Genomic DNA, 25,865 nt, shown 5'->3' on the forward strand with positions numbered 1-25,865 from the left:
TTCAGTCGACTGCAAGTGGCAAAATGTGTGCTTAAAGGTATTAATTGTACATGAAAAATGAAAGTGAAAATCGAAAAAGTACATGAAAAATAAGTTATCAAATTAATTCTAGACAAAATATTAACTAACGGTATTTACTGCTGAAAATGGCTAAATGAGTAAAAAATCCCTTTACGGTTATTTTGTAGAAAGTATTTGCTTGTAGATAGAACTGTATGTGAACTAAAGGATCAACTTTCTCATTTTAAGTGAAGCAGGTTTGTAAATGCTTGACTCGACCAAGACACTTGCAGCCAAGAAAAACGGTGTAGAAAAACCAACTAATTAAAGACAGATATTGGGGGAGGAAAGACAATTCCTGTACTTATTAGCAGCATAAATGATGAAGAACATATACAAGAGATACATAAAGACAAAGTAAGTACATTCATTGGCTATTTAATGAAACGCATGCAAGTGTTTGTACGTGCAGGGTGGACAAGCTGAGCATTCCAAAAGCATGAGCAAGCAATAAACAGGCAGGAAATGATCAACTAGACGCACGATTGCTTTATTGATGTATTTCTTCAGAATTGCATTATCTTGCTTTAGTCTGAAATATTCACAGATATTAAACCATTAAGTGCTGCATGATGAAAGTCAAAGTAATAGAAACACATTTAGTGTTGCACTCGTTTTATTGATCAGTGGTTAAAAATCATTCAGATCTCAAGGTTCAAAAATCTCTTTAAGATCCGAGTTTGTGCAGTTTGATCAGGAAATAATTAAAAACAAAAAAAACAACTCTTTATGAACCTGGTCCACAAATCATACACTATATTATGTGTCCCATAAAAAAAGAATGAGATTGGTTGACAAGTACGTTGTGGTGGAATTTCCAAAACTGCATTTGAAAAGGAAGCCATTGTTGTTCCCTTCTGGTGCGAACGTCAGGCCGATCAACCCTCCACTGTTTATTCTAAAAAGTACTCTTGAAAAAGATGAGAAAGGAACCGCTGTATTTTGGCATCTATTTTAGAAACGTTACAAAGCAGTGAATTGTATTTCGACATTGTTGAACTGAAGTTCTGTGCAGTCATTCAAACAGATGCTCAAAAAAGGCTTCAAGGCCATCGTACTCAATGACATTTAAATGGACTGAATAAGACATGAGTGAATGAGATTTTGTTCATTTTCCTTTGATTGAAAGAACAAAAAAGTACCAAGTTCAAAAAGCAAAGAAAATTAAAAAATAAAAATAAAAATGTAAATTTGCTATACATTTCTATTTACATTGGAGCTGCCAAAAAGTACTGTATAAAAGTATTCACATGAGACTATACAACAATCCTTAATCAGTAGATCCAAAACCTCCTGCTTTTATATATGCCCAGAATGGAAGAAGAAGAAAAAATCACCCAGTGTTTAAAAATAGATATAGAGCACACACATAACATTTAAAACGCTTTGACTGTATTATAGAAATAGTGCAACTACCTAGTGTCTTTTTTCCTTTAAAATTTGAAAAAAATTTCATATGAGCATTATTGCTGTGGGCGTGAATTCAAAACAGGAAGGCACAGCAGCCCTGAGGGAGAACGAAGCTTTACAGGCGTTCCAGGGTTCAATCACAGGACGGGAAGGCCACAGCAGGGTTTGTCGGGTAAAAGGAAGGGGAAGGGGGGAAAAAACAGTTGCTGGATTGGATTGTGCGGGACCACATGGTGAGACACAGGAGGTAAAAACACAAATCCAAAAAAGGTAAAAGGTCACACAGACGTGGTCACATTGTCTGCCGCGTTATTGACCTCGTTCTTGTTGGAGTCCAGGCCTTTGGCGGCGTTCAGGTCGTTGCGGAGGTTCTCTGCTGCTTTCTTCATTGTTTTCAACTCGCCCGGGTGGGGCGTGGCGCGGCGCAGTAGCGTTCCCTGGAAGAAGGACGCAAACATGTGTTAATGATGCATGTGCGGCACTTGCGCTCGACATAAGTGGTGCTGAGATGGCCGCAGAGACCGCCGTAAAAGCCACTTTGACTGGAACCGCTCTCGTATGCATATACTGCAGCACAATCCAATATGAATACATGATTTGCTAAAAATATATATATATATATATATATATATGATGATTTTGTTCAATGTGCCTGAGTAATCATGGTCATCTTGGAGATTAAACTCGGATTAATTTTTTTCTTACTTTCTCACGGAACTGTGCGTTTCAATGCTGAGAGTCACTGAGAATGATATCCTTGCGGTGGTTGTCCACTAGATGGAGGTCTGACTCCATTCAATCCAATAACAAGTCTCTTTCCTGAGACAATGTTGGCATTAATCACAGGATTGTGAACACTGACAAAATTGACAAAATATCAATTAAACGTTGATGGAGAACAGTGCGTGATATGTTAATTTCATCGCATTTAGGAGAAAGTTTGGGAGACGTTTGCATGACGATGGTGTGGACACGTTGGGACATGTTTTAAAAACAAATACGAAAACAATTGGATCCTCTTTAACCCATTAAGGTCTAAAGCACCTGGCAAAACATGCATCTAAAATCTTCCTCTAAAAGTTTTCCTTGAAATTCAACAATATTAAAAATTATTCATATTTCAGCTCCTGAAGCAGATAGAAACATAATTCCAAAACATTTTAGAGCTTACACCTGTGGCATTCACACAAACCTAAGTTTATTATTATAAGCCTTCAATACATATATACAGTATATTTTTTAAATCAACAAACAAATGTCGCATCAACAGGTATATAACTCCAAATATATTTACTTTCAACACTGGAGCGCAGTGGTAATAACCTCGGGGGATCGAGTGGTAATTATTCGTCGTCCATTCCGTTACAAAGTCGTCAAAATTTTCTACATCCTCATAGTTTACAAACTAGAGATAGACCAAAAATCAGCGCCGCTGTTGGGCATTTTGATGAATATCGGTATCTGCCTTTTTTAGAATCTGACGGCCGATTTAAGGTAAAACCATTCTAATAAAGGGAGCTATTTATTTAAATTTTCAGTTAACTTTATAAAAGATGCTACTGACTCTGGGAACCTTCTGAATCATTTGTTTTTGTTCGACAATAAAACAAAGAAATGTGAAAGTTTAAGATTTCAGTTATTTTTACATTTTGGGAAAAAAATATTTACGGTAGAATACTATAGAGAGCTATGGTATTGCTTAAGTTTCCATTTAACTTTTTAAGACGTACTGATAACCTTGGGCGCTCCCTGAACGTTTTATTAGAAATTTAAAAGGATGTCAGTTGTCTAAGATAAAAGAAAAAAAACCTTCTACATTTGGAAAAGTCTGACAAATTGTTCAATAAACATGCTTTAAGACATTACAACAGAGTCAAGATTGGTATTTGTATTTGAATTTTTTTTTGACGCCAATAGTACCCCCCTCCCCTTCCCACCTTTTTACAGAAAATTTATATTGGCTTCAAATATCGGTTATTGGCCTCCTTGACTACTAATAATCGGCAGCGGCCCTGAAAAAAACATATCGCTCCATCTCAACTACAAACATATTTCTTAACAGTACGTCACTGTCGACTCGTTACACTGATTCAAACTCCTCCCGCGCCGTCGTCAATCGCGTCATTTATTTCATAACTCCCACGAATCTGCGCCAATCATAAATATTCGAATAAAATTCCAGGACATGCTACGAGGCCCACGTCACCCGCTTGTGCATATTCTGATGCATTTCATTGGCTAAGAGACCAAGAATTGGTCAAAATAAAACAAAATGACATCCGCTCTCCCGGAGCGCACACGCGCTTCCAGCCTTAATTGGTTAAGCTCTTTCTGAACATCATATATTTAAAAAGAAAATCTGTTAAAGATGATGTTTTGAATTCTGAGAAAGGCCTCTGGTTGTTACCTCGAAGTCATCACTCACGGCAGAAAGAACATAATAGAGTAGAAGAAATGTGATTTAACGTTAAAGTGCTAAATGTTTTAGTGTAAATTCACACATGTAATTTACTGCATAACGAATGACCAAAATGTAAAGAAAAATTCATTAGTTGTTTTTTTTGCATGTTTTTGTAGTTGAAAATTCCTAAGTTGTAAAGTTAATCAAATACTACAAAAGGCAACTGTTCTGCCTGTAATTCATATCTTTGTGCTGTAAATGTTCCGATTTTTTCCTGCCGAATATTGGACTCGGCATTGGCCTCAAGAGATCCATATTGGTTAGGCCCTGAAACATATTAGAAGAATATTATGAAAAAGGGGTAATAATTTCATGGGGGGAAAAAAAGGATGCCCAATACTACTTTTTTTTGCCAGACCACTACTAGTACGGGTACTCCCTTGAGTAGTCACGGATATTACTAGTGATGTAGCTACGGTATTTTCCGGACTATAAGACGCTCCGGAGTATAAATTGCGCTGAGCCAAAAATGCATAATTAGGTAGAAAAAAAACATACATAAATCGCAAGTATATTTATTTTAGTATAAGTCTTTCATGTATAAATTGCTCCGGAATAGAAGTCGCAAGAACAGCCAACCTATGAAAAAAAAAAGTCTGACTTACAGTCCGGAAAATACGGTACATAAAATTTCCCCAAAACTACAATGACAGATAATTTTAAAGAAAGGCCTATATATCCGAAAATAGCATTTTTCTTTAAAATTGCATGATATTGATAGCAATTTTCTATTCTTAAGAATTTCTAATATTTAGTTTCTGATCATAAAACAGCCACAAGAGGACGGCTGATGCTGGTATCAGCTGCCGCCGCTAGTATGATACCTTGAAATAAGGCGGTGTCTCTAAAAAAAAGGTTAATGTTGTTTTTTTTTTAAAGAAAGAAAGAATAACGTGATGAGAATAACAGTGTAACATAAGCAAAATGCAGGTACACGTTAATGCTTCAAATATAACTTTTACACATTTTTACTCAAAAGAATATCACTTTATTCATGTAAAATTCCCACTTTTTGTCCTTGTGATAGTACGACTGATCTCTTAATTTTACTTTTCTTTCTTCTTCTTTTTGAATAGCTTTGCCTTAATACTCTTTTGTCGACCATTATTCGTGTTTGTATTACATTTTGAATCTGTGAATAAAGCTGCCTATTGCTACCAAGTTGAAGGACAGCACATTGAAGGACCCATTTGCATGTAAACAGAGATAGCTCGGCTATGTCGAACAGACTGCTGTGATATAAACGCGTCTTTGTTGCTCCACGTTGGCAACATCAAGTCCTTGAGATCAAGGCTCTCACCTTTTCATCGTCTTCTTCCTCGTCATCATCCAGGAAGTGGATGGCGCTGATCCTGTTCATGGCTTTGTTGTCCCACGTGTCGTCCGCCATGTCGTTCACCAGGCTCTCCAGGGCTCCGAAGCGGGCCAGATTATCAGAGCCTGCGATTGGTTATTGACGAGAGACAACACAATTGATATAATGCAGACACCGAGCCGCAGTGAGTGGGCGAATACAAGAGCAATCTCTTGAAAAACCTCAATTACCACAAAGATACATATTGTTGTATTAAAACTGTTGAATCCAGCGGCAAAAGTACCAGCATTGAGACACATCTTTATACCAAGCGGGTGAGCTTTTAATGGCAGCAAGCCAGCCGCCGCTAAGCCTCTTTAGCCGTCCAATCTACCGCATTTTAGACGAACATGGTCAAGGAAGGCCTCAAGGGACAGCAGAGGCCGTGATCTCTTACAGGCGCTCTGATCCTGATCCTATACAGGATACACTCATGATCAACAGATTCTACCGGGAAGGATTAGAGTGGAGGAAGAAGAAGTGGGCATTTAAACTAGACATTATGGGATCATGAGAGAGGAAGATGACGAGCAAGATCACTCAAACGTCACTTGGGAGGAAAGCCTACATATCAATGAGTTGGCGACTTTGCGTGAAAAAAAAAAAATCATGTAACAAGGATAAATAAGAAATAGCATAAAATAATAGTGGCACCTTATGTTATTGCCCAAAGACAACAACAGGGGGCGCAGTATAGCCTTTGCACCAAGGAACAGCCCTAACCATGCCCTACAAACTTAGCAACAAAACAAAAAAAATAAATAAGGAGTACATACCTTTGTTGTCAGACTCAAATGGCTGTTGGGGCAGCAGCACGCAGGTGAGGACCTTCTCACCCGAATCGGGGTCCTCGTCAGTCTGAAAGGTGAGGAGGGGCTGTGACTGGTTTTCTGACAGCCATAAAGCCTTCAGGCGAAGTGTGGTCAGAGACATGGGTAAGTGGGCAAGCCTGGTGGGTGCACAAAGCACAACTTAGTAAAACTTAAACATCATATATTGTATCTTTGATTTCAAGTAAAGGATGCATGCAGGTTACATGCTATGTGTGTCAGCATTATTAACACACAATGTACCTTTTTCAGTATATTTTGATCAAAACAAGAGTCAATAGAACTCTCGCTGATGACGAGTCATACTATACACAGTATAAGACATTAAGTGTGTGTTGTCCCTGCAAAGGAACACTGTTATACATGGCAGATGACGTTATACTGTATACTATGTATAAATTTTGACATAACTACGCCAAGCATTTAAAAAAAAAAGGAGGAATCCGCCAGAGTTAGAGTTACGCGCTCCCTCCTACGAGCATCAGTTAGGAAGCGAGGAGCCGCATTTTGGACCAAGAATGGCTGACTCCAAAATAAAGTGCATTGCAGTAATCCAGCCGAGATAGACCGGATGCATGGATTACTGTTTCAAAGTGCAGTTGCAAAAAGAGCATTTTTACCTTAGCCAGCTGCCTAAGATTTTAAAAAAAAACTTGATTTAACAACAGCACCAATGTGACGGTCCAATTTCAAATAACTGTCCAGCCGAACAACCAAGTTCAACACTGTTGACTTTAGATAAAATGCCAAGCGGCCCAAGTCAGCGGGATGAGATAAACAAGGCCTACTGGGACCAAACATCATGACTTCTCTTTTCTTTTCGTTGAAATTCAAGAATTTTAGTGCCATCCAGGCCTTGATTTCCCCCAGACAGGACAAAAGTGGTCTCAATGAGAAAGTGTCTTTTTTGCTCAGCGTGACATAGATCTGACAGCCATCCGCATAGCAATGTAAGGAAATAGCATGTTTTCTTAAGAGAGAACACATGGGGAGCAGATGCAATGTAAACAGTATAGGCCCTAGAATTGCACCCTGTGGAACACCATACGACAATGTTCTTCAACAGCAGCCATAAAGTGTCCTCTATCAGAGATTGCAATTTGGTTCCATTTGTGCTTTATTATGACGATCTCTATTAACTATTTGACCAAAAAGTTTTGGCAGCAGCTGAAATGACAGATTAATCACCCTCCACTACCTTACTAATGAAAGAACGTACCTATTTCCAGAAACGTCAAGGACGTGCAGCTCGGTTGCTTGCGACAGCTCCGAGGGTATCCTCGTCAGTCGGTTCTCCCGCACACAGAAGACATTCAGGCCACTGCAGCCTCCGATCTGGAGAACAAAAACAATAGGGTTCAATGAAACTAGCAGCCTGCGAAGCAAATCAGCAAAGTGCAACAGCGTGTAAATTGGGGCCTGTATCTTTTTTAGACTGAGAATAATGGATGCAAAAACAGCGTTTAATCTTACTATGAAACATGGAAGAAAATCTATTGGGGACATTTGAACACTTTGTCCCAGAAATATCAGTAGCGCTCTAGTTCACTTAAAAGTCGATGTAATGCAGCAGTGTGACCTAAAATTAGGAACAATTAGGCTCGCACTTGATGAGCCATCTAAGCTGACAAGTAATCTATTAATCTGCTCAAACGCAGTGCATGGTGTTAAAAGGTTAAACGCGAGTAAAATGCAAGTAGATTAGTGTCAAAAGGTAAGCATTCTGGCAAAGACCTCACAGTGCCAAATTGTCCCGCTCAGTTGAGAGCCTGTTAGAGAAAAATACATAAACAATCAATGGGATCTATAAATGCAGACCAATTGTCAAGCAGCCCGGCTAAGCACACATCAATGCTGTGCACCATGGTTACAATGTGAGCGTTGATGTCATGCAACGGCCTCTTTGAGAAAACAATGACAGTGACATCATTGTAGAGGCCAAGTGTGCCATTATGTTTCTCCAAACTGCGCATCATTAAGACACAAGACCATTGTACGGCATCCAGAGGAGCCCCTTACATAGTTTTGCATCAGACCAGTCTCCACTTAAACAGACACTGTGAGAAAAGAACATCACATGCAGACACAATCGACAAAGTCAGATAGAACTCAACAAGTTGATGTACAAGTGAGGAGGGAAAAGTTGACAAACATGTTAGATCTTGAAAAGTGCAGTTTTACAAGTAGTTTTAGAATTGTGAGCTTATGACAAAACAATATTTGGAGTAAAAAATAATGTCGCTTGAATTTGGTTGTACGGAGGAAAAACGTATTTCACGATCATAAAATTTTATTTTACAGGTGCTTCATAATCCTACATTTTAAGCTATTCATTTTGTGAAGGAATAAATACTTGGTCAGATTTTTACAAGAAAAAAATGTAGTAAACTTGCAATATTTCAAGAATAAAGTTTAAAAAAGTACAATTAAAAAATATATTTTTACGGGGGGAAACCATTTACAAAACAAATGTGGATTTAATGGGGGGAAATGTGTAATATAATAAACACAAACTTGTGTTAATATGGGAAAAGCAACATCTATCAACAAACATAAATAAATAAAACACATCTTTCTGATCAAATCAAAACCCATTCACAGTACAGTGGACGCATGCCATTTGTGGGGGAGAGGGACAGGGCTGGTCCGCGTATAGTGAAAATACACTTTTAAGTGATGCCCAATGAAAAAAAACTTTTAAAAAATACACAAAAATATTTTTTTTACCCAAAAAATGCTGATAAACATTTAACATGCTTTTCCACGAAAAATTTAGAAAATGTGGTGGGGGAGAATTATTATTATTTTTTTAATAGTACTGAAAAAAAAATAAGGGAAGATGTGAATCTACAGGTGCTGACCCATTAGCATGCAGGCATCCACTGTAGTTTTAATTTTAAAATCCTTGTAATCTTTTTTCTAAAATTACAACATTATCTGTCTTATAAGAGAAACATTAATGCAGCATTTACCTACATAAAAGAACAATAGTGTCTGAATAAATGTTTGGCTTTCAGCAGTCAAGTATAAAGTAAATAGGATGATACAATGTCAGTTTATATTTGAAGACAAACCTCTTTGGGCAATGACGTTAGCAGGTTTCGGTCACAGTTGAAGTTGGAAAGCCGCTTCAATTTCCCTATGCTTCTTGGTAAAATCTATAGGAACAGCAAACAATACAATTACGTGTTTATAACCCAACCATATCCTGGGTGCATTTAACACCTTGCAGCATTAACAGATTGCTTTATAAGTGAATCAACTAGATTATTGCCAGTTTAGTACAGAGATGTTGACCTTTCAATCTGCTCATTCAGCAACAAACAAAACCAAGAAATTTTAAAAAAATAGCCATGCAAGATAGACATCTCTTTGCCTTTCACTGAAAAAGTAAGCATTACATGCCATTTTAAGTGCTGCAAGTACAAACAGCGTTTTCATTACACTAAAATATAAGTAAGCTCCAAACAAACCTGTATCTGATTCTCTGTGAGTACAAGTTCAGTAAGACTTTCACAGTTGCCAATGCTCTCTGGCAGGTACGACAGTCTGTTCTGATCGGCTTTCAGAATAGACAGATGTCGTAGTTTTCCTTTGGGAAAAGACCAAAAGTGAGTAAAGTCTTACAACATAGAGAGGAGAACAAGCTCATATAGGAAAAAAATGTTACCAATGCTTTCTGGTAGAGCGTCAATGAGGTTCTGTGACACCAGCAAGTCAGTGAGCGCTAACATGCCTCCCAGTTCCATCGGAAGTCGCTCCAGTTTGTTTTCAGACACATCCAAACACAATAGGCTCTTCATGCTGCCCATCTCCTGAAGTTTCATAAAAAAAAAAAAAAGCAGACATATATAAGATTAAGTGGCTCTATTTGAGTGTAGTCACAAAAGTCAAACGTGATCCATTTCATAGAGGTCCTGATAAACTTTATCCTCAATACATGAATAAAGTACAATAAACCTGTTGTATAAATTATACGCTACTGTTGTAAAATGTAAATATCTGTACAGTAAATACTATGCATGTAATGTTTAACATTTTAGCGTTGTTACCATTGTCATACAAATGCATTTTTTCAATCATTTTAAACAATGTTTCAACACACAGTACAAAGAAAACACTTTTACATGAATTCAAATTCTTGAGTTGCATAGCGACTAACATGTTCAGCTACCAAGGTCCACTTTATGCATGTTAAAAATCAGACCAAAACTACTGTTGGACGTGACACAATTCTATAACCCAGATTTAAGCTACTTTAAATCAAATTTTATGAATTGATGAATGGAAAAGAGACATAAGAGGTGAAATTGTCAAACAGGACATAAATTGTATGATGATCTTACCGCAGGTATTTCAGCCAACTGGTTTCCATCTAGCCACAAATCCTTTAGACTGACAAGACAGCCTATTGTGTCTGGCTGTGTGGGGGGGGAAGGAATGTCACAATGGAATGAGTGAGTAAAAAGATCAATTGACAACAAAATACAAGCAAATAAAACAGTAATTTATAATCATCAGAGTGGAATATGTCATTGATTAATTCTTCAAAAATATTCAATATTGCTAATACTGCATTTTGGACAATGTAAGGAATTGTGTGGGGGTTTCAGCAGACAGACAAAAAACGCATCACAACAGCCACGTCATTGCGGTCTGCGTTTGGCTCTTGTGCCAGTAAATCACTCACACTCACACGATTTTGAGCGCTAACATAAGATTACACCCTAAAACCAAAGCTGGAAGCAGATGGCCCCTTGCCATCTGCGTGATAAGACAGGGGGGAAGCTGTTCTTGAGGAATTCTAATCTACTGCTCTGATGTGATGACAGCAAGGAAATGGAGAAAAGTTACGAGTCAGATAATTCAGATTTCCCAGAATCCACAAAGAAACTTACCAAACTATATAATTCATTATTTCCTAAGTCGAGTTCTTCCAGTCTGTGGAGCAAGGACAGGGAACTGAGGATATAAAGAGAACACATTAGAGAGGATGTAAAACAGTTAACAGGTTGGACAGTATCAGCACATAGTATGTGCAACAAGTAAGGTAAATGGTTTGAATACTCACTCTGGGAGGAATGTCAACAGATTTTCTCTGAGCTCTAGTGATATCAAATTGGAGAGGCTGCAATGACAAGGCAATGTTTATGTAACATCTTTAAATTTCCACAGCACACATAAACACTCAGAGTGCTTTTAAAACAAAGAGAGCGAACGAATTAAGTCAAGCCACAAACAGCCATAAGAAACCTCTTTGCCATCTCGATGTAAGGAACAGGAAACATTATGTAGGCTGGTCCCATCTAATCGCAAACAGGAGCAGCCTAAACAACCGAGTCGCTTAAACGAAGGCCAAAATGTCTCATGGGCCATCAAAAGAGCAAAGTACAAGCACAGTGTTTATCTTTGGGTGGTGTTTATGTACGTCCTGTACTCAATTAATGGACACTTTTACAGCGGCAAGCTTTCACTCGCATCGCACAAAGTTCATCTTGATGTTGCCTTCCAGAGAGATTCCAAGTGTTTTGCATTTTTTACAAGGATTTGTGATGCTCATTTGACTTGAATTCCTCGATTGACCACAGTACGTTTGTACTGCTCTAATAATCACTTAACAGTTAAGTCACTTAACAATTAATTTTAACTCTATTTTTCCCAATAAAATATAGCAGTTCTTAACTTGTTGGAGGCACTGAACCCCATTATCAGCAGATACAGTGAAAACAGCAGAGGTTCCAGAATTGAACCCTGTGGAACACCATTTATTTCGTTATACATGTGAATTCATATTGCACAGTCGTCCGACTATCTTTTTTTTGCTCCACACAGTTAATACAGTGAATACAAAAAAGAAATCACACGACGCACCATCACAACAGCCACAAGTCAACTACAGAGCCCACCAAATTCCCTGTAGCAAAGATAGGCTAAGAAATGTAGCATTGATCACCTGTATCCAATGATGTGCCAAGCGAAGCGTATCAACGCAAATTATTTGAGTCAAGTGTGCGTTTTGACCTCTGCCAAACCCTTGGGGTTCGATCAAACCCAGTTTAAGAACTACTGCAGTACCCTAAATTAGGAAAGCTTTTCTTGTCGCTTTATATGTGAATAAAAAGGGTGTAAGACAGTAAAGGTAATTATTTTAACATTCACTGTCACAACAAGTGTAAAAGATAAAGCTAACTACTGTAAAACATGAAATCAATAAAACACTCTAGCTAGTAACAAGCGACTACCTCAACCTCATTGTCTGGACTTTATGCCTCTTCAGCGTCACATTCTTCATCAACTTGCGTAACGTAAAAAAACATGAAGTTTAAATCTCTGGGTTTTGTTGTAAACTTTCAGGTCATTTGAATATTACACTATAACTTAGTAACAATCAACCACAGTTTGAACACGTGATTAGCTTTAATGACAAATGATCAAGGTGTAGTAAAAGTCACCCCATAGTCGTGTATCTCATAACATTAACACAAGTGTAAACGTTATCCACTGTCAAGATTTTAAAACATGATGATAAAACACTGTACCCTTGATAACAAGTGTCAATAGTTAGCTAGTGGTAGCCCTAGAAAATAACGTTTGCAGCTAAAACTATGTCAGGACTTTACGTCTCTTCAGAATCACGCGTATTTATTTTTTTGTACAAAATTGAAATTCCCAGTGTGTAGTCCTTAGCGCCATCTAGTGGTCAAAGAATAACATTTAGAAGCACGCAGGAGCACGCACACTACGGTGGCTCAGAGAGACCAAATTTCGCAAGCCTACCACCAATTCTTATTTTGCATGAGCAAACCGAGCATCTCGGTAAGCGACGGCAACTTGGCAGCCGTTGTGAAGCACAGCGAGCGACACCGAAAATCCAAGCGAGCCAGAAATAGCCGGAGCAGCTAACAAGAGCGGCTAGCGGGAGGGGCTAGTTAAAAAAAAAAAAAGTAATAAAAGCTTGCGAGAGCAAAGCAGAAGGTGGCAAGAGACGGACGGGAGCCTGAATAATGGGAGTCAGTGACGACCGCCTGCAGGCCCCAGCTGTGGAAGGTAAGCGGCGGCCGACCCATTGGGTCCGACACATGTGTGTGTGTGTGTGTATATATATATATATATATATATATATATGTAACTTCACCACTAGATGGCGCTACGGATCACTGACTGTCCCTTTAAGACTGATTTATTTTTTTCCCCAAATTTTTTCAATGGAATTACAAGTTGTACAGCCTTTCGCTCGCTCGACTATAACTCACTGAAGCAAATTATGTGGCTCTAATAGTTAAATATGAAATATATGTTAATTAAGTCAGTGTTGAACAATGAGACTTGTTTTGTAGAGACAGACTTAGTCTGAATCCATTTTAAGTTCACAGCTCAATGATTCAAACAAAAGTCTTCATTTGTGCCAGATTTTTCATCAGGCGAAACTCCCCAATGCCTTCCAACCCCAAGAACATCCATCTTATCATCTTCAGAAAATCCAAAAGATGCTGTCCCGTAACTGTTTTCATTAGCCTCGCCTCTTGACGATGAGCAGCACTCGACTCAGTGTGTTACGCAATCGACGAGATATGGGACATATGGGAACATAAGCCGTACCAAGAGGAACAAGGTGCAAGGAGATCACTTGACCCAAACTGCTATATTTCATGGCTTTAATCCCTGCACACTGCACAAAGCACAGGTTCAAAATAAGTCATTAGATGAAACAGAAAAAGTGTGAAGTTTAACTGATTGCCAATATGTTTTTTTGTGAGGAATAATTAGTTTAAATACTCTGGATTACATTTGCCAACCTGAGACTACCGCTGAGGTTGTCCATCCTTCTTATATAAACAGTATTATAAATATTATTTTAATTCACAGACAAGATGTCTGAGTTAAAATCACCGCCATGCATTATGCAGTATATATATTTTGTATTTGAGCTATATAAATCCCGCTAGGCCTCATCAATGAGTTCCTTTATCTTTGGCTCTTTGTTTGCAACGCAATTTATTCCAACAAAATCGACTGCCATTAAGCGAGACTGAAGCATACCTTACAAAAGCTCAGTTCAACTCGTATCAAAGTATGTTTGTTTTTTTCTTTGTTTTTTTTGTGACTCATTTCAAAAGAAGCAGCAATAAAGGTTGTTAAGAATATACAGCAGTATATTTATAATAAGGCGTAAGATTTACAGCACCATACCATTGATTGTTATTGTTCATTATGATTTCCTTATTAGAGTAAACTTTTTTACATTTTAAATTTTTACATTTGTGTGTGACAATTAAGATATATTTTTTTTATGCATTAGGCATGGGGATTGCAACTTTGTCATCAAATTTTAATCCTTCATAGCGTTTACGTTTTACAAATAGCATTGGATATTTGAATTTTACAAATGTATGACAGTTAAAGATTTTACTATGTATATTTAGAGATTGCCTGTAAGGTTTTATGCCGGTGACAGTTTGACAGTTTATTTTCCTATTTTTTATTTGGGGGGGAGGGGAAGTTCAAAATGTTAGCAAATTAGTCATAGAACTGTTCAGCATTAGAAGTTCCACTGTATAATGTGCAAAGTTAACACACACAAAAATGAAAATGGGTGAATGAGGGCGTCTGGAAACGAAAATCAGGACATTATTGACATTTTTCCACACAAGTGCTCAGATTTTCTAGCTAAATCCACCCTCTAAGAGCCGAAACTCAATGTCACTTTAAATGTCCACATTTCCATTAAAATATCCCTTGTGGCAATTGGACCCAAAAGTGCACAGTTGTGTTATTAAATCTAATTATAAATTGATAGGAACAAGAATGTTGGCAGACGAGCCCTTTCACAACATTCTGATTATGTGACCATCTGACAAGCCTTCCGCTTTTAAGAGACAAAGCAATGAAGTAAAGGTTACATCTGCATAAATTTGAGTCAAACTAGCTTCATATGACATATTCATATTTCAAAGAATTAAAAAATAAGTTCAAGAGAATGTGGTAAAATACTTGATGAAGCAATTTTACACGTTAACTTGTAAGCAGGAACTATATCATTCTGTGGTTTAAAAAGGCTAAGCATGCAAAATAGAAATAAAAAAAGTAGATTTAGTATTTTCTTGCCCTTCTACAGAATTGTGGTAATTATGTCAAAGCAAATATGACACATTGTGGTGCAGTGACTTACTTTCCAATGTTATCTGGTAGGACTTGCAATGAGATGTCATTAATGGAAAGGCATGTTAGATTCCGGAGCTCTGGGAAGCTTTCAGGTAGCCTGGAAGAACATGGAAAGATGCTAAATATTAAATACTGAGCATTAGTCTGGCACATGTGCCTACGGTAGTCTAGTACATGAAGTGGTATCTCGAATGAGGCAGTAAAACACATTTGCTCTGGTCTCCTAATGGGCTATTATTCACACATTGTCTCCCTCTCTAAATGTGTTTGGTTATAATTTCTTCCAAACCATTAGAGTTGATCAGGTTGGTCATTATTATCAGCAGATCTAATAACAGTTCAAATACTTGCTGTTCAAATGTGTTTGTCATTTCCCATTTCTGCAAATAACTGTCAAATTACCTTGTTAATGGATTCCCACTAAAATCTGCCACTTGGAGGGCTTTGCAATGTGAAATGGTCTCTGGGATTTCCATAATATCTGCACACGAGAAGAGCAAACATCACAATTAAAGGATGATGACATTGATAGTGCTTGAGGTAAAACTCTAAAACATTGAATCCGCAGGCACCACGTCACACTCAAAGACCACTGGAGTTGTCCACATATCACATGAACAAACCATAGTGTTCCTGGAGACAAACTTCTAGGCGCAACGACGATGGGAAAATGATTTACCTCCAAGAAACATGGCAGTAAAAATGAGAAATAATTTTCATTTTTTAATTTCAGAGCTAATCGATCTTTGCATTATATGGTACCCAAGAAATAGCTCTCAGTTTCAAAAAGGTTAATGTTCCTGCAGTGACTTATAGTGTAATCACAGAATCAAAATTTATATTATCTTTTTTTTTTTCTTTTTCTTTTTTTATATATATATTATCACTTACCATTTCGCGATACATCAAGCTCGACCAGTTGCATGAAGTTGGCTATTTCTGGAGGAAGTCTCTGGATCTCATTGTCACTCAGGCTGAGTTTTCTTAGCTTCACCAACTGGAAAAATGGCTGTAAGAGGTTTAAAAAAAAAAGAGCATAAATATAAGAATGAACCTGAAATGTTTTAAAAATAAAGATTAATTTTGCAAGATTTTTTTAATATGATGAAAATAAGACTTTTTAGAAAAAATGCAATGTTGAGTTTTCACTCATGTGGGAAATTGTGACTTATAGTCACCCTCTTAAAATAATTGCCTATGTCATTTTTTTTGTGCAAAAAAATATTATTATTTTTTTGCCTAAATCATCTCCTTATGATGCAAATGGTTAAATTTTGGTGTTTCCTGAAAATCTGAAAAAATTGACAGTCGATTATTTTAAGAAGGCGTCAATATGACAAAAAACACAGTAAAATGCCACACACAAAAATAACTTACCGGTAATTCAAGTAAGGCTTTGTTTTACGAAATCTAAACACTATGTTCCAAACGGCCACGGCAGCCCAATTTTAGGCAAAATGTGATTGCCATAAATGAGGGAGGACAGGATGGAGAAAGCAGGAAGAAGAAGCTCTCACCAGCACACTTTGCAGTGAGTATGTGAATAACAGCCTCTTTTACGTTTTGGTGCAAGAAAAGGATTAGTAAATTACAGTATTTTTGGACTGTAAATCATACTTTTTTTTTTCATAATTTGGCTGTTCTGTTGTTATGTCATTACAACTTTATTTTAATAATATTACAACTTATTCCAACTTTTTTTGTAACAACTTTATTTTTGCAACCTCCAATTCAACTACTTTTACACCTTTTTTCTCATAATTCAAGCACTGTCTAAACAATGTGATGGTGCTGCACTGATGAACCCCTCTCTTGAAATATAATCTTCTCCGTATTGGACTTTAATTGCACACAGCCAGGTCAGACTTGTATGGTACACTCGCACCTGACTTCAGTGCAGTTGTGTTCAGTTCCCACTCAGTGAAAGGCTGTCTGTCTCTCATGTGATTGACTGCCGACCAGTCCAGGGTTCTGCTTTTTGCCATGAACTCACCTGGGACAAGCTCCAGCTCCCTGTAATCCTGAACAAGATAAGCAGTATGGACACCGATTAATGAATTAAGTACTGCGATGTTATCAGCAAGGTCATTTTGTTGATTTGCAAGACAGTTTAAAACTGGGGTGAGGGGAGATTTGCAGATAGATAGAGTTACAACAAGGATGTTTTGATGTGCCAATTTCTGAATAGGGTTAAGATGAAAAGGAAGGAAGTCTACGACTGATGAAAATTACCGGTCCAGCCGGATTGCATGAAATTGAACACAATCATTCAAATTCCTATCGTTGATGGCGCAAATTTCTGCAAAACTTCCATGTATCAATCCACAATTCTTCTATTATGGCTGCACTGACAAATTCTAAAACAAACTTAAACTTATTTCTATGTGCTATGCAAAAATATACAGTATGCATCAAGAGAAGAAATATACAGGGCTGAAACTAATTAAGAGCTAGAATGAACTTGCACTGAGAGCAAGCCAACTGGCAGGCAAATGTAGGTTATACATGCACATACTTGATACGGCTCATACGAACCGGCAGTCTTGCCTACAGTCAGTCTTATTTTTATTGTTCTGACTGAGGGAGATTCGCCTAGTTAAAAATCCATAACATATCAGGAGATATGGCCATTTAAGTACGTAAAAAAGTATTAATCTATTTTTTTTTTTACAGGGGATGAAATTTCAATTTCAACGCCAGTGTTGTATTGAGCACAATAATGCTTCCCTGTGGAGTTGTGCCATTCAATTATAGGGATGTGTAAGACTGACTGACAGTCAGTCAGTAAGTAACCAAAATCACACATGACATTTTTACCTTTATCTTTTTATTCAAGTGAGACAAATACATTAAAAAATATATTTTGATGGGTGGCCTACTAAACGCAGATGACTCCAATCATCAGAAGAGGTTGCAAAACTAATCTCCTTTTCTCAGTTAAATCGCTGCGACATTTTAAAATATTACCGTTTAACTGCTACATGCCAGAAAGTTCAACTACCAATGAACCAATGCTATCTCCTCTTTCAACAAAGAAAGAAAAACACATGTGCAATAAATATTAAGAGTAACGTCTGAATTCCATTTCACTTGGGTAATGCAAAACATTAACATAACCACATGAAGCTGATCCGTGGCCAAAGTTATCAGTTCCACCTGCACTTTTCTGGCTGACAACTTGGCAGCAGACAAAACAACCAACAGGAGTACATTAAAATTCAGGGGGTGAAAATATCAATATAAACAATATCTGTGTATTTGGTGTCCTATTGTTTTTGTAATGCTGTGATGAAGTTGTGACGCTACAAATGAGTGAAGAAAAGAGATGGAAAAAAGGTCCTTTCCAGACAGAACAGATGATTCATACTGATTACTGCATAATAAGTAGTTTCAAATGAAACATTGTTGTTAACTGCAATCTGTAGGCGAGACACAGAACACAACTCAACTGTGTGTTGTGCTAAAGTGTATGATAAATAACATCAAGAGTACCAACGTCTGGACCCCACCCTGAACTTGCTGCACATGTAAGTCGGTTAAAACAGCCCTTAATCCTTTATCGATGCAACTAAGCAAACACACTGAGCATTTGCAACTTTAAAATTCACATTGTATGCAACCAAAGCTGCAAATCTCAAATTGACAATATCATCAAGGATTGCCCCCTGTGCTTCAGACAACAATCACAAGCAAACAATAGCGGACTGATACACTCGTCACCAAAACACGCATCTCGAGAGTTAGTTTCATTGTACCACTCTAATCTGCTTGACGACGACGCTGACGAAAAGTGCACGTTTGCAAGTTCAAACCTGCTCTTCCTGTTAATCAATCGGCTCCACGCCCCTCAAAAAAAAAAAAAAAAACTCACGTGCAACACAAAAACCTCAACAGGGTGAGTTAAGCGTTTAACCTCTGAAATCCTAAGTCAATGATTAAAATGTTGGTTTCACCTTCAGCACCGTCTGTTTGGGTTTGAGCAGGAGAAACAGGCAACAGGTTGCTTGCACAGCACATAAATAAGGTTATTCAAAAATGTTCAGCAGGCGACTTGAAATGTAGTTTAGAGATAAATAGATATTGAAGCCAATAAGACACTGGAGTTGAAAAGAGCAACGCAATTAGTATGAACTGCTTATTTCCTGGTAATCTGCCATAATGAGTGTCCATGGACAATTTACGAGAGCCTTAGACATGGACGCAGGTTAGTGACATTGGCATGCTGTAGTGTAAATCACAGTAAAGACTAAAGCCAAAAGCCAAACAACTTTTAAGACCCTTATAAAGTGAATTCAGTGCTCTCTTGCTAAATACCTTATAGACATTTTGAATGCAATCTCTTGGAACGTGCAAAGACTCAACTGTATCATTAAACTGTTTTTCACCATTTCACTTATCTGATTTTTTTTTTATTGTGGCTAAAAGACGGTGCTTAGTGAGACTTTGGCCTGGGTATGAGTTATTCCTCCCTCACTATATAGAGTAAAGCCCAAAGATGGTTCAAAATTGTATTAGTTCAATGTGTTGAGGAACCACAATTACGAAATCCCCAGACAAATAAAGATGGTCTATGATTCAAAGAGATCAAATCATAACAAACTAGCAAACCAACTCCTTTTCGACTTTCTGTCACTGCGTTTGTTCTAGTGGCTCCACTACATGACTTTAAGTGCCTCTTCTTCATCACATGGCAGACAAAATGTTATGCTATGCTTCACTCTATAATCATGTAGGTATGAAGTTGTTCCAAAATAACATTCTGTAGCGTCACCAAGATGGTTGCGCCAAGTGGCCAAACTCGCCCAGAAGGAATTCCCCTCCATTATATGCAGGAATATGTACTCCTGCAACTGCACAGGTCAATGAGAGTTAATTCACTCAAACGACTTATAAATGAAAACATTCAAACTTAAAAACAAACAAAAGACACGCATTTTCAGTAAAACAACGGGCACTTTTTAAATACTGGACAAATCACAAAAGGCTATAATCTCAACTTCTTCTTTGCAACTTATTTTCGTCAGTTTGATGGTTATTTAGTCAGTCATTTGCAAAGCAGTCTGATATTTGATGATAGATGTTACAAAAGACAGACGCAAAATATCCACCACTATATAAGAAGTTTGGATTTCACGTATTACATTTAATTAATCAATTTGGGCTTCCAGAATTCAGTTGTCAAGGGCGTGGTCAATATGAGAATTAGTAGGGGTTTGACTGACACTCATACGTGAGAGATAATTGATAATAGTAGATAGCAGTTGAAATTATTACCAATTACACAGCCCCTATTTAATGAATAAGTATTTTGAAGTATTGCACTTTGGTATGTGGCTACATTAAATCATTCTCTTGTGAGGAAATGACATCATTACAAGTACCACACCAAAACAACCCATTTTGAGGTCACTGCGGTGATTAAGGGTTTAAATGTGCTCGTGAATTTTTCATCTGAGGAAATCAACTCCTTTGGGTGAAAAGTGAGCGCCAAGCCGTGTCCACTTCTCCACCTCAGAGGCAAATGCAGGCAGCAAGCATTGAAGTGGATACTAGTGAGGGTTCATCCAGTTATGTTTCTTGAGTTCACTCAGCAAGCATTGATGACATTAGTGACATGCCAGCAAGCATGATTAACTGCTTCTCTATGTGGGCATGCAACCAAGAAACCCATCATTATGCTAAACATGCACAGAATATTGCTGAACTGGACTGACACATCTTTCTGTCGCGATGACAGCACACCTGCCAATTGCATCCTCACAGGTAACAAAAGTAATGGCCTTGTACTTTTCAGCTCAATGATTCTTTAATAAGAAAACACGCTCACTTAAAATAGTATGATCAGACCAGCAACAGAAGTCATGATGCTACCTCGTTTATACTGAACAACTTTAATTAAGAAGTCAAATAAGTTCTCATCTCATGACAAATTTATTTGTGTATATAAATGTTCATCCCTGCGGACATTTAGTGTTAGCGTACGAAACAATTGGGATTGAAATTATGTGCACAAAAACAATGGGGGGAAATGGAATAGTACCATTATTAAGAACATACTGGTCCTGCCCACTTGAGATTGAATTGGATTTAATGTGACCCATGCAATAAAAGGAGTTTGAAACCATAAAAAAAAATCATATTTACAAATTTGGGTTACGTCGCCACCATAGGAACGGATCTCCATCCTAAGGCATAGGCCACTTTTATTTGACAAAAATACATTTAAAAAAATTGAACGCCCGTAAATAATTCACCCGTCAACAGTGTTTGATGGAAAAATAAAGTGTGTTGATCATGGCCAACATCTTTGTGAAACGTGTTGCAGCACGACTCAATTGTTGATTTCCTACTACTAATAATAATGACAATATTGACAAATGACAAGACACATGAAGATGTCTTGAGTATCAAAGGCATGTTTCACAAAGTCGTTCTTTTGCAAATATACAAACTTGAGAGGCATAAACAAACCAACAGCATGTTCCCTAATCCCTACCAGGCCCGCTTTCACAAGTGTACAAAAAAATTTGGGGGTGGACTTCCCTTCTCACAGCCTAATTCACTGATAAAAACTAAACTAAAAACAACTATTTGCTATTTTATAAAGCCTACCACTAGAATGAGGCAGTAAAAAATATATATATGAGTGATCACATGAATTGAAGACAGATCGAAGTGGCCTTTATCCTGTGTCCACTTGTAAGGGTCAGCTGTACAGCAGAACTGGTTTGTAGGGGTGTTGAAAAAAATCGATTTGGCAATATATCGCGATCTTATAGTGCGCAATTCTCAAATCGATTTAATATGCGGCCAAATCGATTTTTAAACATTATTTTTTGATGGAAATATTCAACAAAACGTCTTATTTAGAATTAGGGTTCACACTTTAAGAATGGAAGAATGTTCTATTAATGGAACATTAAGCCTTAATATTTTATTTCAGGGCTGTTCAAACATGAAACAGACATGCAACCTGTTTGTTAAATACGGTGGCTCAGTTATAAGCGTGAAGTTTCAGATAAATTAATATATTTTCATACAAATCTTACAGTGTACAAGTTTACTGATTAGTATTTACTATATTTGAGTAAAAAAAAAAATAATCACAATAATCAATTTATAGATTTGTATCGAGATGAATCGGCATCGAATCGAATCGTGACCTATGAATCGTGACACAGATCAAATCGCCAGTTACTACGCAATTCAAACCCCTACTGGTTTGGCAGCAAAAACTGAGGGTACTAATGCAAGTTAACAACGCCAAACAAGTTCTGAATATTGGACTGCATATAGCGAGACTTAAATAATGTTGAATAGGAACAAACACTGCAAATCCGTTAAGTAGCCAATTTAATCCAGAGGACTGGGGTCAAATGGGGCCAAATTAATGGGTTTCATCACTGGGGCCTGCAAGTTTATCTTGCCTTCTATTTAGCTACTAGAGCTCTGTTTTATCACACAATGTTGTCAATCAGGGTCACGTACAGTATTTGGCTACCACACAGTGCATTGAAGGAGAGGTCATCTTTTTGAGCTTCCATAATCTCACATTCTGTTAAAGTCTGACAGGAATTTTCCTGTTTCCTTGGGGTGGGGGGGGGGGGGGGGGTAGATAGGATATCACAGTTTTATTACCATGACCCACTTTTTATGTCATCTCTTCCTGATTGTACCACAAGCTATAGACATTGTACTTCATGCCATGTCACATGATCATGAATATTACACAGAAGATAGAATCAATGTTTTTTTTTTTGTTTTTTTTTTACTAATGAGGTAACCCATTAACTAATGATTACACACAGCGGGTTAGTGTATGATAAATTGGTGCATACTTCTTCAATACAAAATCTAGGATGTACAGTATGACATAAAGACATAATTTAAATTATCGACACAAACACTTGGATGCTAGTTATGTTTTTGTTGGCCATTTTAAAGTTTGCATAAAGATGTGTCTGTTGCATTAAACGAGACAGACAAAAAAAGTTAGGCTTCTGTCTGACAGTCACAGCAGCACCAAAACAGACAGTTTGCGTTTAAAGGCCAAGCGAATGCATGCAGCCAACAGTAGTGTAGTTAACCCGTGTAGTGACGTGTAGTGCGGGAAATTTCCACCTCCACGGGTTTGCCTGCCTTGCTGATCTTGCGTAATGATTGTCCCCGGGTCCCAGAGCTTTCTCACGGGATGGATGGATCAGCTCAGCCGGCTGCTGTTCCGTGTCACCTCTACTTTAAACTCACTGAGCCGATGCGGCCTTTTGTGAGAAGGAGTGGGTGGGGAAAGGTGTACGGAAGAGCCGCTCGTCGCTTGCTTACCTTGGGCAAGTCTCGAAGTTGGTTGGCGTCCAGTAGGAGCTCCTCCAAACTGCGTCCGTAGCGGTAAATCTCATCTGGCACAAAGAGCAGCGAGCAGTGGCGTCTATCGATCATCTCCACATGACGGTTGCACCGCCACAGGGGGATACAGTGAAACATCACGGGGGTGGTGAGGGTGAATGTCGAACCCGTGCGAGAAACAAACAAACCAGCTTAGGGGAATGCAACAGATTGCCGCGACGGGACAGTCCCGTGTTTAAAAAAAACAAACACCGGCAAAGCGAAGCTAACAGGTGGTTCGCAGCAAAACTCCAGCCCTAAGCAAGTCCAAGGTGGCGTTTGTTAAGTTGCGACCGACATGGGAATCACTCTCCGTCCGTCCGTCGTCACTTTGCTTAGTTTGAGTTTAGCCTACACCGCTCGCCCACCGCCGCGAAAGACCGCTCGGAACACCGCCGCTTTTACCGCACGGAAGCCGGGCTACATCTCCGTGAGGCGGGGAAAAAACAGAACCATCGCCGCGTCTTTGCGTAGTTCCCGGAGTTAATTTCCTCTCGCGTTCAGATTCTGACCCGGAACACTCACTCCCTCATTCCAATCCTACGTCACTCATCACTCCTGGCGGCTCCTCCCTCCTCCCAAGGCCGCCATGTTGGGACAGAGTGGGCCCGCGGCTGGCGGGAAGTGTAACCCCGCTGTGTACAGTGCACGAGACACTCTGACACCTCCCTACCGCCAATAAAAAATGGTTTTTTTTTTTACTGTATATGTATATGCATGTATGTTCACATATACAGTATACATGAACACATTGTATTTACATTTTAAAGTCTATGCTATTATCTGAGAACATTCAGATATTTTTTCAACAACTGTGTAATGCTAAGTTTATTATTTATGTGTTTATTATTGTTTACGTGTTTAGGTATTTTTAAGTCAGCTTTAATACCAATGTCTAAATGTTTTTTAATGGTTTTTTTTCAGCGGTTTACATTTCATTATTACGTATAAATAAAATTACACTTATAAATCTTGTAAAACTGCACATAAATTCAATTCAGATATGTATTCAAATATTTTGCAGTAGTAAGTTTTAGGTAGTAATAGTATGCATTGTCATCAAACGTAACCAATATTTTAGGTTTTAAATATTTAAACCACTATCTCAACTTCACTATGCATGTCCATGCAATGACAAAATAGTTGCACTGCCTGTGCTGGCGATCCGATGAGACATAATGTTTTGTCTTATTTGTTATTTGCGCATGTGCAGTAGCAAGTGTGTAAGGAGTTTGTGATAATCAGAGTTTGGAAGACAAATGTGCGCATGGACCATTGTGAGTTAATTCGAATTGGTGTGTCATCCAAATACACATGCATGCTAACGCATTATGATGATAGACAACGCCTGTTTTACAACGTGGTTGTTTGAGTGTTTATAACGATTTTATTTTTATTTATTTTTTTGCCGTGTGGCGAGTTAAGTTATTGTAAATGCGTTACCGGAAGTGGTACAATTTTGCTTTTCAAAATAAGAAATTTAAGCGGAAGTTTTGTGACTGACAGCAACACAGTATTCACAATTACCTGCACGTATACCCCCCTCCCCCCCCCCCCCACACACACACACACACAAAACCCAATTTTTTTTTTAAGATAAAATTTAAAAAGGGCACAGCCAATAAAGTAAAACAAAAAGTCAAATACAAAAGCAAAATCACCATTGAGGTGGACCCCAGGAAAATGAATATCTAGGGTTTACGCAGAAAGAAAAGGAGACAGATTTTAAAGTGATGCTGTTGGGCCGCAGCAAGTAATAAAGTCTAATTTGCCACAGCAGTAGCCATACAACTAGTAAAATACTAAATCACAATTGTAACATCCAAAATCTTTTGTGTGTGTGTTGTTACTTTGGACAAATATTATTTATATACTTTATACAAATTACATGATAGACGTACTTCGTTTTGACTGACACTGTCAGAGATTTACTCGGCTCGAAGGTTGGTTTTGGGAGATTATTATACTGTTATATCATTTAACATTGCAGCATGGGACATGCTGTTGCTTGGATCACTGGAAATGGGTCTAGTAGGCCAATGTAATTATTAAACATCATTGCCTCTATTGCCTGGGATTTTATCTCATTCAAGCAGATTAAATGTGTGACATCATGAGTAAAGATGATATGGCCCACCTCGTCAACCCAACATTAATTTTGTCCCGACTAGTGATCTAAATAGTAGGTGCCACATCAGCATAATTA

The 25,865-nt window shown here is 38.0% G+C and overlaps 1 protein-coding gene across 2 annotated transcripts; it reads right to left on the reverse strand.

The window, feature by feature from the left end:
• Window positions 1-658: 658 nt before the first annotated feature.
• On the reverse strand, window positions 659-24,191 carry LOC144061515 (leucine-rich repeat-containing protein 1-like). Of its 2 annotated transcripts, XM_077582052.1 has the most exons (15): window positions 23,600-23,740; window positions 17,163-17,298; window positions 16,169-16,286; window positions 15,680-15,758; window positions 15,285-15,374; window positions 11,187-11,243; window positions 11,014-11,077; window positions 10,462-10,536; window positions 9,786-9,930; window positions 9,589-9,707; window positions 9,190-9,273; window positions 7,335-7,450; window positions 6,062-6,234; window positions 5,232-5,371; window positions 659-1,907 (listed from the first exon to the last, which is right to left on the reverse strand). In XM_077582052.1, the coding sequence occupies exons 3-15, from the start codon at window positions 16,200-16,202 to the stop codon at window positions 1,749-1,751; spliced, it is 1,335 nt and encodes a 444-aa protein (XP_077438178.1). In that variant the 5' UTR covers window positions 16,203-16,286; window positions 17,163-17,298; window positions 23,600-23,740; the 3' UTR covers window positions 659-1,748. The 2 variants fall into 2 exon arrangements, with proteins under 2 accessions (XP_077438178.1, XP_077438177.1); XM_077582051.1 differs by lacking the exon at window positions 17,163-17,298 and having other exon boundaries at window positions 23,600-24,191.
• Between the last annotated feature and the right edge of the window lie 1,674 nt (window positions 24,192-25,865).

This window comes from Vanacampus margaritifer, chromosome 12 (assembly GCF_051991255.1).
Source record: "Vanacampus margaritifer isolate UIUO_Vmar chromosome 12, RoL_Vmar_1.0, whole genome shotgun sequence".
Classification (NCBI taxonomy): Eukaryota; Metazoa; Chordata; class Actinopteri; order Syngnathiformes; family Syngnathidae; genus Vanacampus; species Vanacampus margaritifer.

Excerpts from the sequence above, each read along its gene's own strand:
- LOC144061515 (XM_077582051.1), bottom strand. The coding sequence starts at position 23,758 with ATGTTTCACTGTATCCCCCTGTGGCGGTGCAACCGTCATGTGGAGATG. Across the intron at positions 15,759-16,168 it reads GCTTGATGTATCGCGAAATG|ATATTATGGAAATCCCAGAG; the intron begins GTAAGTGATAAT and ends TCTCGTGTGCAG. Across the intron at positions 11,078-11,186 it reads CTGTTGACATTCCTCCCAGA|TTCCCTGTCCTTGCTCCACA; the intron begins GTGAGTATTCAA and ends TTATATCCTCAG.